This window comes from Pleurodeles waltl, chromosome 6, assembly GCF_031143425.1.
Source record: "Pleurodeles waltl isolate 20211129_DDA chromosome 6, aPleWal1.hap1.20221129, whole genome shotgun sequence".
In the NCBI taxonomy this organism is placed as follows: Eukaryota; Metazoa; Chordata; class Amphibia; order Caudata; family Salamandridae; genus Pleurodeles; species Pleurodeles waltl.
Window position 1 is genome coordinate 1136338599 of NC_090445.1, and position 13646 is coordinate 1136352244.

General features: G+C 47.0%; 1 protein-coding gene across 2 annotated transcripts in view; it reads right to left on the minus strand.

The window, feature by feature from the left end:
* The window catches only part of PSD (pleckstrin and Sec7 domain containing), an 841983-nt gene that overhangs the window by 422659 nt on the left and 405678 nt on the right, over positions 1 to 13646 (minus strand). For both annotated transcript variants that reach the window (XM_069240342.1, XM_069240341.1), the window contains one exon: positions 8125 to 8205. In XM_069240342.1, coding sequence (XP_069096443.1) covers positions 8125 to 8205 — 81 coding nt within the window. The remainder of the gene's footprint in view (positions 1 to 8124; positions 8206 to 13646) is intronic.

Consider the following 13646-nt stretch of genomic DNA (forward strand, 5'->3'; position numbering starts at 1 on the left):
TTCCAACTATTGTAATTGATGATGGCATAAATGCTTGCAATGTATCATACGCCATCAGCTTACAGGGCTGTTATAAGCATACAGTAAATAATACTTCATTGTGTTCTTTCTTTAGGTTTTTGCTGTACATCATATAAAGAGGGAGAGAAGATTCAGCATAATTTTCATAATCAATAACAATACAGTAACAAAACAAGAACTGTGACTAGTGTCTACCCTTTGATCTCCCGTTCCACCCCTCACCCACCAAAGGCCCTTGTGGGTATTCTCAGCTATTCAATTAAGTCATATTGGCGCACCTTGCAAGCACCCATGATGATTATCATATCCAACCCCACTCCCCATAGTAAGGGAGTGTCTAGTGCACCACCCAGCCAGGATATTATCAATCCACCTCTCCCAGTTAACCCGGCACCCCTCCACTGGTGTATTCACCGCATGTACCATATCTACGTCAATCGCTACTCTCTCCTTTGAAGACCCGGCAACAACACATCCCAGTTAGAAGCCAAGGGAAATTTACATAGCCCCAGGTGGGCTTCTCTCACCAGCGCCACCACTTCCGCCTCTGCCCATATCGCAAATTACTTTCTCCATGCCTCTATCGAAGGGGGTTCTGCAGAGTTCCACCTCTAGGTGATAAGCTTAGCTGTCAAGAGACCTAGATCTAGAAACGTTTTTGAAGCTTTATGCTGTTTAGCTCTGGTAAAAGGCCCAAGGTACACTCCTCCCATGTGGTCGGTTGCGGGCGTGTCGTGCATTCTGACAGCTGCGCCAGTACTGCATGCCAAAAAGTACCTAATGAGGGACAGGGCCATAACATGTGTAGCAGATTGGCTGCCACTAACGCACATCGAGGGCATGCTGCGTCTGTGCGCTGAAAGTACTGCTTAATCTTCGCCGGTGTGAGGTACACCCTATGTAGGATATAAAATTGGTTCAGGCGGAAGCGTGCATTACGTGGCACGTTAACATGACTATGCAAGGCAGTTGCCCACTCCCCAGCCATACAAGGCCTATCCATGTAATTTTCCCAGCCAGTCCGCCGCAAGGAACAGTCATGTATTGTGTGTGTGCGGAGTGCGTTTGTGAGCTAACGTACTAAATGGCTACCGTATCCCATAACATGCAGGTATTGTATCAGAAGATGCATTGGTGGTTCCGCGGATATGTCCCCCCAGTGTCTAGTCAACTACGTTATCAGGGAAGTATGTAGTACAAATTTTGCCGGTGAGAGGTTTGTTTCCTCCACCAGAGCATCAAATGGGGTAAGCATTCCCTCAGTATATAGATCCCCTAGCGTGTGTATATCCGCAGCTTGGCAGAACTCCAATTCTGCTGAGGTCGTGCACCGTGGTCTGCGAATTGTGCCCAGTACAGTTAGTGCCAGTGCATAAGGAGTAACTGCATGACTACGACAGTAACAGTGGTGAGCCACATCCATCAGGAGCAGGTTCGGTGCTTTAGCCCGTGTAGTCGGGTGGAACAGATGCAATATCTCAGAGAGTGACCAGGGCTGTGTCTCTGCCGCTGTGTCCAACAGCTGAAACCCAGAAAGCCATTTGGCCACCCATTGCAGCTGGGAGGCCAGATAGTAGTGCTCCATGTTCGCTACTGCCAGTCCGCTTTTTTCTAAAGGCGAGTATAATTTCGCTAGTTCCACCCTACAGTGGCTTTTGTTCCAAATGGATTCCCTAATTCTGGACTCCAGTTCTCTGAAAAATTTGGCCGGGACATACAGTGGTAGGTTGGAGAAACAGAATAGCAGACAGGGAAGGACCACCATTTTCAGGAACGCTATCCTCCCTATCACAGAGAGTAGTAGTGTCTGCCAAAAGGTCATTTGTTCACGAATAGACTGTTTTCTTGAGATTTCCGTCATAGACATTAATGCACAAGTATAGAAACGTCCTTGGCTACCAGGGGGTGAGCACTCCCGATAGAGTGAGACCCAGATCTGTCCGATCAGGACTAAAAGGGAAAAGGCACGACCCCGCCCAGTTAACACGTAACCCTGACAATGAGGCAAATTGTTGCAAAATATCTGCAACTTCCTCCAGAATGGTATAGATGTCCCTTAAATACAGAGACACGGTATGTTCACCATCCCCTAATGGGATGTTCCAGGTTGTTTCTAATCAGCAGAGTTCTGCAGCCAGGGGCTCTGTCCCCAGCAAGAACAACAGTGGGGCTAGGGGTCAACCCTGCCAAGTTCCCCTCCCATCTCAATCGGATCCGAGATAACTGAGCCAGTTCGCACCCTGAACTGCGGGCATATGTACAGTAGCTTCACCAATCTTACAAAGCCTGGTCCAAAACCCAAGTGGCGGAGCACTGCAAATAGAAAGGGCCATTCCAGGGAGTCGAAGGCTTTCTCTAAGCCTAGCACCAGGCAACCCGCATTAGGCCAGGTCTGCACGGTGTGTCTCATCACTCGGAACAAGCATATAATGTTCAGGGAAGTGCTACATTTTGGTACAAAACCATTCTGGTCAGTATGGATCAGACGAGGCACCATTGGCGACAACCACATCACCAACAGTTTAGCCAGGATTTTATGATCTGTATGGAGCATTGCCAAGGGCCTGTACGATCCCATCTCCACTGGGTTCCTGCACAGCTTAGAGAGGGAGATCAACAATGCCTCCTGTTGGGATGCTGTCAAGGATGTAGCCGAATAGGCCTCTTCAAGGAGCTGCAGCAGGTGAGGTGCAATCATAGAGGAGTATGCCTTGTAAAACTCTGGTGGCAAACCATCAGGGCCCAGGGTTTTGCCAATGGCCAATGCGTTTATGCTATCCTGCACCTCTGCTAAGGTTAACGGTTCATCTAATTCTGCCCGTTGTTCATCTGTGAGGCAGGGCAGTGTAAGTGGAGAGAAAAACTCCATACAGTTTACAAGTTCCGCTGGTACCCTCGGTTGGTATAGGGTGGCATAGTTACGTGTCAGCTCGGCATGTATCTCACCCTGCATGTATAGTGTGCCACCCATCACCGAAAGTAGCTCTAGAATAGGGGTACGTTCCTGCTCTTGGCAAATCAACCAGGCCAATAGTCTGCCCGATCTGTCAGCCGCAGCATGCGGGCGTGCCGAATGAGCTGCATAATTAAGACAGCGCAGCCTCTCTACCACAGCCAAGTGCTGAGTCCTCTTTTCAGAAGAGGATCTTTGAGTCTACTACTTCTCAAAGTAGCGAGCATTACAGGATGCTCTATGAATCTCTGGAGGGGATGGGTACAGTAGGGGCCAGACACCAGTCAGTAACCACGAATGCAGTAAAAAACAAACAACAGCCACAGCATTAACATAATGAAATACCATTCCAGCAGAGGGACAACAGGTACCTGCCCGAACTATCTAACTCACTTATTCAGCGCAACTAGCGCGGGAAAAGAAGGTACCCGCAAGTGAAGGGGTAAGAGGGGGCAATTAGCCGGTAGGCTCAGCGGCGGCGCCCCATCATGTCTCATGTGTGGACACAGGCTGGGCAGCCGCTCAGTGCAAATTCGCAATTGCTCCGCAGGAGACCCCATGGGGCAAAGTGTTAAGTGGGAGAAGGCAAGTTCAGCCCAGGGACGCAGTGCAGCTGCAAAGCGCATAGCTCGTCCCAAGCCAGCCATTCCACATTACAAGAACAGTAAGTGTCAGAGAAAACAGAACACAGCATCATTCCAAGTCTAAATCATGTTGTCCGCCATCTGAGGAGTAACAGTAGGGGAGGTCATGGACCCCGTGTCTGAAAGATTTCCGTCAATAGGGTCACTGCCTGCATCGGATCCATTTAATTTTTTGTCAGTATCTGAGATGGTAATTGGCTCCCTGATAGCCGCAGCTGTCTGCAGTGCGCGTCGTTGTTCCTGAATAATCTGCTCCAAGTTTGGGGTATAGCCCTGTCGTCCAGGGAATGGTCCGCTGCGTCAGCGGTTCCTACATCTGCAAGGTTTCGGGTTCCATTGTTCCACCCGCTCTGCTGTTAATTCTTGTTGGTTGACCACATCTATCAATTCTAGGCATTCCCATACTGCCTCAGGGGTATAAAAAAATGTGTTGTCCCTTGCGCTGCAACGCTCAATCTAGCAGGGAAGAGGAGGGAGTATGTCAGGCCAAGTGCTCGTAGTTTACGTTTCACAGGCATGTAGGATCCCTTTGCACTGTAATAGTGTACTCTGGAAGCATCATCACCTTAGCATTGGCTACTTGGAGGACAGGGTGCGAGAGCACCACTCGCAGGATGTTGTCTCGGTCTACAAAATGCAGCAGGCGGAACAAGAATGGTCTTGGACCCACACCCAGCGGCCGGGGTCTTGTCGGAACGCGGTGGGCACGTTTGACTGAAAAGAATGGCGTAAGAGTGTCTGCTGGGACCAGATCACGAATCAATTTTTCTACATAAGAGACAGCATCCTCACCCTCCATTCCCTCTAAAAGGTCCACCACGCGAATGTTGTTCCTCCTTGTGCGTCCCTCCGCATCCTCCGCCCGGCGTTCCAGTGCTGTGACCCTATTGCTTAATTCTTGCAGTGAGGCATCTACTTGATTAGTCTTGGGGGTAAGATTAGTCAAGGTACCTTCCAGTAATTTAGTTTTGTCCACCAGTTTACGGTGGTCTGCATGTAATAGATTGAGGTCACTTGCTACGTTGTCTATTTTATTTTCCAGTGACGTTCGTGTCTAATCAAATGCTGCACTTATACACTCCATTGCTGCCAGTACCGCATCTAGTTTGTGACAAGTGGAGGCATGAGCTTCAGGTCTTGATGCCTGTGAGCTGCACCCTGACCCAGAGCGAAGACGACCCATTGCAACAGTAACAGGGGCCTGGTTGTGCCAGGCCGCAGTATCAGATGAACAGTGATGCAGCAAAGTTGTTATACTTTGTTGGGTTTACAGCCTTTACTGCTTCAGCTGGCTCAGCCTATCTCGCTGGGGCAACCACGCTATGGCGAGCCACTCACAGGTGCCATTTCACTGCGGGTGCACTTTGTACTGTGGGGCCTCACAGCACAGAAAGTCTAGTGTGCAAGAAGCCCGCTTGTCTGTGTCTAACGGTCGTCTGCAGGTGCAATAGCACAAGCAGCTCCCCATTCCAGTGGCACCTGCGTCTGAGTGGCTTACGCTGTGTTTGCGTTGTTCTCTCCCATCAAGGTGGGCAAGTGAACAATGCTCACCTCTTTTGCAATGCCAGGTGTCGCCAGGGGCCCCTCTTCCAGGAGCTGTTCCCACCGGACCGGGAGCTTCCTCAAGGCTGCGGTCGTGTCCTGGGACGTTTTGTGCATCTCAGCCGCCTCTAAGTCCGGACGGCTTGGCCAAGGTGTGTCAAGAATGCGTCATTGCGGTAAAGGCCAGTAAAGCTATTGTTATTAGCTGCCCAGCCCCTCGCATGTACTCCTGCTGCATCAGTTCATGAGGGAATGGTGAGGGGGGAGCGGAGGCTCGGAACTGGCATGTGGGGTCAGGAGCGTGTCGCAGCTGCTAGTTTTGGCAAGGCCCCAGCACGCAAGTCTCCCCGCAGGCCACACCTATCCCCACTGCAATTCCCCAGAAGTCCACTCACTTACTCTCCAGTGACCTCTGGCTTCCCGTCTCATTGCCAGGAGCCCCAGTAGGGGCCCGGTCCAGCCTTTACCTCACAGGTGCCCAGCGTGGCATTTCCCGTTGTCTTTGCCGGCCGCACGCATGCAGGGCACACTGCTCTACACTGTCAGTGGTTGTGCCCAGCGTCTCCTGTCTTCAGCAGGCCACAGTCTGCTCCCTGGATATCGCCACACCCGTTGTCTGTCCCCGAGTGCCGCGCAACTCGGCGGTCCTAGCCGGCTCCCCATATCCTGCTGGGGCCGGCATTGCTCCCACAAGCAGGGAGCTGCGCTAAACAGATGTTTTCATCTGTTTCCCTGTGTGCATATTTGTGTGCAGGGAAAAAGACGAAAACTCTGCTTTATGCAAGCAGGAGCTGTTTGACAGCTCCCTCTTTCAGAAAGCAGAATTTGTTTGCTTTTGATTGGTGGGAGCTGTTAGCTCCCACCAAGCAAATGCAAACAGCTATGTACCTAGGAGGGGCACCCCTGGACACAACAAGAGCCAGCCCTGGGGGGTGGCGGTCCACAGGGCCATCATTGGTTCCTGAAGGGGGCCACGTGGCCCCCATAAAATGTGAATTAGACCCGGGTAGGTGGTGATCCCCTGGGCCAGGGGTCCATCACGGACCCCCTTCTTTCTTTAAATTCAGTCCCGGAGAGGTGGCTGTCCCCGGGGCTGTGGGGGGGGGGGGCGAGAGGGGGATTGCCACGCCCTCAGATTTCATTAATATGAATTAAGCCCTGGGGAGATGGCGGGCCCAGCGGGTCCACCCGCATAATAATTATAAGCCCCAGGGAGGTGGCGGTCACCAGGGCTTAAAATTGTCCAAGGATGGTGAGCCTGTGCACCCCACCCTTTATTTCAACATGCCACTGGGACCTGGCCCACTTGGGGGTTCCATAAAAACAGGTGCGGGAGACCGCACTTTTAAAAAAACAATTTGTAGTGAGTTTGCAATGTTGTTGCAAATTTGCAGCAACATTAATTTTTTTTTAAGTGCTTTTTTGTCCTGGCAATGCACCTTTGGGATCCCAGCACCAGAGCTAAGGGGTCAGGGTGTCTATACTCTGGCCCCTTTTCTTTTTTTCACTTTGTTTTTGGGACTCGGCTGAAGCAGAGTCCCAAAAAGACTACCAACACTGCCTGGTTGAAGTGTTGGCATCCAATCAAAGCTCTGCATTTCCCCACACAAGCTTGTTAGTATTTGCAAAGTTGACAGGGAGGATCCACAGCCCTACATATACAAATTTTGATTTTCTTTAATTCCTCTTAAATTTCCAAATGGATTCACACCAAATAACAAAAACCATAATCTGCGTACCAAAAGCGACCTTTCAGCCAAATTTGGTGTGAATCCGTCCAGCGATTCAGGCCGTAGTGGTGTTCAAAACTCCTATGGGAATTAAAATGGGAAATGCATGTTTTTAACTACTTCCCCTTTTACTCGATCCTGCTTGACTGATCACACCAAAACTTACCAGACACAACAAGAATCACCAACACACTTTAAAAAAAAACATTTGTGAAGATTCGTCAAATGGTGCCAAAGACATAGGCAAGTCCAAAAACGCTCTTTCTATGGAAACATCGTCACAACTATAACTACCCACTGCCAATCACTAGTAGGTAATAATACATATATTGAGTATGTATAATTACACACACAAATAATATTTGATATGTGCTCAGGGGTCCCTGCAGATGAGGGGAGGACTATTTAGTACTTATGACTATTGATGATGATTTCCTGGAAGAAATGTATGTGTTGGATGGAGTTGAACCTCGTGGGTCATCTGTTTTATAACTTCATGACAGAAACACAATTATCCTTTCATATTGTTCCTGCCTGTAAACCAACTATTTTGAGGGATAATAGCTTGGAGCTCTGGGTGCAGTAATGTTACAATGTAGGGGTGCACCAGATGTTCACACTTTTCTCAAAAAGAGGTGGTGCTGAGATGGAATGGTGATCTTTCAGCAAGGTTTTTGAGAAACGAATACATTAGCCAAACGTGGCGGTGTCTAATTTGAAATCATTATGGTGGCACACTTCATGGACACTGCAGCTATTCAACTTTCGACTCAAAATCAATTGAAAACAAACTTCATCAGGGCCACCAAAATACAATGAATTAATTTTACTGTAATGTTCTGATGCCACAGTGACTTTAACAACTTCTGGCAATCTAAATCCGTCCAGTATATCCCGTGTGGGTGGGGGGGTCACAATAACATGGGCAAACCTACTGCTATGTCGGCAAGGTGAGTAAATGTGTAGCTAAAAATGGCAAGTCTGTATATATTTACCTTGACGACAGAACGATTGTTGATAAAGTGGTAGACGATATTGTGACATAAAACTGTGTCTGCATTTTGATATCATTTTGACATCTCAAAATAGCCACCCAATATCTCATTTACTTGATGGTTAGAGGTTTTTTGTTGATTTATGGAGCATGCTTCCCTGTCACTTCCATGTCGGAATGGCAATCAAAGCTACCATGATCAAATGCCGGTGTCACTTTTCGCCCAAGCTGGAAACTCACCTTAAGGCCTGGTCAAGGGTAAGCCCGGTGAACACAAAAAACTTCAAGTATTCCTCGGCCACCATCTGACTGAACTCATTACTGGAAAAAAAGACAACGATTTGTGTTAACTTAAATCTTAATAATCAAGAAACAAAAGTTGAAAAAAAATGCAGCGAAAGGAAAACACTGTAGTTGACTTGCTTCATGTTTTATAATGGCAAATAATTGGTACACTCTTTCAGTCTTGGCGGAGGGAATACTGTCACAAACGGGACAGATATCTTGTCTGCCTTGTAACGATCTCCATCAGGGGGCCAACTAGATCTGAAATTGGGGGGGGGGGAGGGGGGCCTGATACACCAAGGGATGGGGTGGAGTTAATTAACATAGAAAGCAATGGGGGCGGGGACATCCACATTGCTAATCTGATAAGGACTGAGAATGTAACCATTCATTTATCACTGAATCATTCTTGCAATTACCCACTTAACCCCCTGCGGTCCTGTAGGACTCCCTCATGAACTGCCAAAGGCTGGCAAGTGCCTAGCAGAAAACAAAACCTGCTATGTCCTCTCAAGATGGCCTTGCAAGGATTATTCCAGAGCAAATCTTCAAGGGTTTGTTTAAGTACATAACCAACACTGAAATCTGAAGATTCTATGGAACAAAAAACCTGTGAACAGGCTTTAACACAGTGTAATAAGAATACACCCTAAAGGCCCATTGGCTTTAACATATGATTCTCACTGTCAGGTTTACTGTGTCTGTTGTAATTTTTAATATTAAACAAATGGAACCTATGGCATTGGACACTGATTACTTTTTCTTAATGAGCCAGTCTTAAAACCTTTATCACTAGCTCATCACCAAAACTAGCTCAGTCCTACCATAACAAGCATAAGCTTACTCACAAGGCATGCATCAGGAAAGAGTCAGCAAAATGACTAGTACCTATAACATTACTGTTCGCAAAACTCTTTAGGAAGGTCTAATAAGGACCATCCCAGTGCTAACCATCGACAACATGGTTTATTAAATGGGGAACCAATACCAAATCCCTTTGCCTACTAGAGTAATTTGTGAGGATCCGTGTAACACAGTATATGTCTACAGTCATGTTTTCCAAAGTGTTATACAATCCTTCCTAAATCCACCCAACCTTAAAACTTCAGACTAATGGCCTCAGAACATAATTTTTCCAATGACCCATATCTATATTTTAAAGTATTGGTAACTATTTATCCTCAGGATGTTGTCCACTACTTTGCTCACCAAGGAGCCTCTAATCTCATATGCTGGTACTATTATACTTCCAAGGTATGCTGGTCCCCTCCTCTCTCTTCAATTTACTGACCGACTCCTCTCTCCTCACTATGCTACCCACACTTTGTGTTAGGGTATGACCCTCTCAATGTGCTGTATTTCTCTCTCTCTCGATTCCCTACATGGGGATGCTGCTCTCTTGTTTTCAGGATGCACTACCCAGGCACACTCATGGTGCAGCTGTCTGTTAGCGCATTGTCCTTTGAAAAGGGGTATTGCCCATGCTGTGAATGCTACATCCAACTCCTCATCAGGGTAGCATTCTCTCATTTCAGGGTACTGTCCTGTCATTCTGAGCCTCCTACTATCTCTCTGGATGCTTCCTCCCCAGACGTGGTCTTTTTGCCTCTGTATTTCCCACCATCCCTCACTAAAACACACATACTCTTAGGGTGCTGATGTTTCTTTGAGCTCTCTTCTATTCCTCTCAGGTACTGCTCCACCTAAGGAAATCTTCTCATGATGCTGCCTTGAGTGATGAGCACCATCTGAGAAATCCTTTGCAGGATGATACTTTCTTTATATATTTATGGTGCTGATATATCTGAGGGTGCTGTCCCCTCAAAAGAACCCTCTCCTGGTGTGCAGATCTTTCTGTTATCTCTTCCTAGAGACACCTCTGTCAGATTATTGTTCATATTTCTGGTCCAATTTCCTAAGGATGTTGCTGCCCTCCCACTCTGGTGTTATTTCTCAGGTACTGTCCCTTCCCTGTAAAATCCTTATCACGGTATGTGGTTTAGTGTAGCTTCTCAGAGTGTTAATGTATTTTTCTGATATGTCCCTCTCTTAGGTACAGTCCTGTCTCTACTGCCTTTTAAGCTGCTCTTCCGTCAATCCGCTCCCCCCTCAAAAAACTATTCTGTGTGTCTTCTCAAAGTGATGTCCTCAATGGGGATGCAGTCCCATTCTAGAAAATCCTCTCTCTAGGTGCAGCTTTCTCTAAGTGTGCAGTTCCGTAATGCTGATAATAGTCTTAATGCACACCTGTTCCTTTGAAATGTTGACGCAGACTTCCTGTGAAGCCCTTCTCATGATACTGCTCAGGCTTCCAGCTTAGAATACTGCTTGTGTGCCACGGCCCTCTCCTGTAATATACCTCCCTGCTGAAACCCCTGAAAGTACTGTTCTGGCTTCTCCTTTTCTGTGCTGCCTTTTCTTAGTATACTGCCCTCTTTCTCTCACAGTGTTTCTCCATCTAGGGACAGTTCTCAATGCACTGTTGCTACTCTGTTAGGGTGTTGCTGCCCCTCTCTTTTGTGTTGTTTGTCAAGGTGCTTCTACTTTCTTCTAAAACACCTCTCAGGTCACTGCTTTTGTTTCTTCCTATTAGGGTGCTGCACTTGTTCAAAGTCCTCTGCTACTTTGGAGATTGCTGTCCTTTCCATCTTCAACTTTCAATTTACTGTTCCTCTCATGCCACTGCTGGTCTCTCAAATGCACTCAGCTAGCTATCCCAACCTCTGAGGTTGCTCTATTTTCTACGCATGTCTTTGCCATGTTATCTATTTGATCCTTATTTGTTCACAGATCTCACTGTTTCACAAAGATTCCCTTTTATGCAATGAGTTTGTGTCGCAAAACTGTCACTGTTATGATTGTGTCTTACAACAAGGATCCATTTGTTATTACTCAGACCCATTCCTAAACTCAATTAGCCTTTTATTTATGCAAAACAAGTATGTAATTTACAAAGATCTAACACACTCTTTGCACATTCTATCTGTAAACCTGCTTATTTTATTTGTTGTTTTTGACCTTGTAGTTCTCCGTCCCTTAGCACTGCCTTCCTCTTTCGATCCATTGGCTATGTTTGCCGACCCATCTCTGGACCTTGTTTCTCCTCCCTTCCACTGGTCCACTCACTATCTTTCCATTGGCATTGTCTCTGTGTCTATCCCATGTCCCTCCACCCAATGCTTGCCTATCTATCCACCCCTTGATCTTCTCTGCCCATTCATGTCTTGTCTATCATTCATTCATGTTTTGTCTCTCTGCCGTTGGGTCGGCCCTCACTTTTAATCTCTGGGATATCTCTCCACCCATTCCTTGTTCTTGTCAACAAAGTATGCCCTTGTCTTGGTCTCAACACCGGTGTATTTCCTATCCCCTCGGTCTCTCCTCACATCCCAGGCCACGACTGACACCCCTGCCATTTTCCTTCTGCCCACAGTTTGACTTTTCTTTTCCTATCATTAGCTTGTCTGTCCACCCATTATTTCACCTTTGTTCCTCCACTGATTGCTAGTACTGCCATGCACCTACAATCCTTATGTCTGTCCCTAGCTTTATCAGCTGTCCAGTCCCTCCAAACTTCCTTTGCTCTTATCCTTCCTTGTCTTAATCCATCCCATGCCCCTCCACCAATTCCATCATATCACCCTGCCCTTGTATCTAACCATTCTATGCCATCCTGTGCCACACCAGTGCCACTAGTCCTCCAACTGTTGCCTGCCCCTTTTCCTTTCACCAATCCCTTGGTTTTGAAGCTTTAGACTGTTCACATTTTAAATTAAGGACAGAACTGGTCTTGTTGCCAAATTTAGAAGACTTGCACCCTCAATTCTGTTATATAGTAACAATATGTCACAGATTTGAGTTCCTTTCATGAAAGCATGTTTAGCTCCTGAGCTAGCACTGCTGGTTAATGTGCTAGCTGCAGTAATCTAGGTGTAGCCGGTGTATTATGCTTACATCCCGGTAACACTGGCCTGGCTCAGAATTTCAAGCTTCTCAGGTTGGCAAAAGGAGAAAAACTTATGGAGGGTAACAAATCAATCATCTAAACAGAGAAACAGGGTGTCGCACTCGCTCGGGCCTCAGCTCCCACTCTGCTGCCTGTCATTGCACTGCCAAAGGCATCTGACCCTCTAAGGGCTTCAGGTGCTGCTGGTTTCCCAAATGCACTCCCTTCCCTTTTCAACTCCTCACTTCCTTTTCAGTTTCACTGCCCCAATGGAGCAACTTTTAGGCTCGTGCTGCCCCTTAAATAATCATGTCCTCTGGGGTGGGCTGAGCCAGCTCCTTAACTGAAGTAGTGCCGCAGGTCAGGCTTCCAGCCCCTCCCGTCACCACCAACTTCAGTTGCTGATTAGGCGTCTCCTGGCTATTCAGCTGAAAAGAGTATGCCACTCATAAATGGCGCCTGGCGCTATGGATTTATATGGAAGCCCCTGGATGCTGAGCTAAAGTTCTAAGGAGTTCTAAAGTAGGAGTTCTAAAGTAGAAATTCTGTCAAAATAACTGGTTCCCAGCATCCTTCATTATCCCATTCCTTGTAGTTTTCCTGCTGTAAACTCCATTTTCATACTTGATACTAAGCCACCAAACTGAGGTGCAATCCGTGCCCTGAAGGAGAAGCTGTAGCCGGTCTGCAGTACGGGCTGAAAAAGGAGACGGAGATGGGCTGAAGCCCTTTTAGCCCAACGGGCGTTGCGTGCCTGATTTCCATAGGAAACCATGGGATCATAATAAGGAGGACAGGATGTCAGTCACGTCTGTGACGGAGTATTCCCTTCCGCCAAGACCTAAATCAGACCCTAATCACTCATGGCAGCATAGTCGTGTTCATGAAGCTACTTTAGACTCAGTGGTTTGATCGACGTGCTATCCCTAAAGGGCATTAAAGTGCACAGGAATTTCAACTTCCCCAAATCTTACACCTGTTAGAGCACACAAACTCCATACTATTAAGTATTATCATAGTTATATTAGGTGCTGTTATAATAAAAGCACATGCCACTGCCCAGGTTTTGGCATTCCACAAAACACAGAATGTTTTGAAGTTATTAACTTAATTCATAAAAAAATAACATAACAGCATAGCCTAACTGAAACAGTAAGCTAGTTGTAACCCAGGGTCCCACTCTTCTTCATAGTTCAGATTACAATATGGTTTAAAATAAAACTGCCATTACGAAAATGCACAAAGTTAATGTGTGATGTCCACCACACCCTTCCTTACACAAGAGCTTGTCTCGAGTGGTAAGAGCCCGGTGATTTCAGAGTAATTCCCATTACCAAGGACGAATGCTTCTCCACAGACACCTGGGAGTTCCAAGGAAGCCCTAGTAGATGGGAAGATGTTGAAATTGATTGAATTAGGCAGGAGCGGTGTAAGGTGGCCCTGTGAGGATGGTTAGGTATGAGAAGGTGGAAGTAGAAGCAGGTGTGGGGATGATACAGTAGGAGTACGATGGGGAAGGTTAAAGCAGATG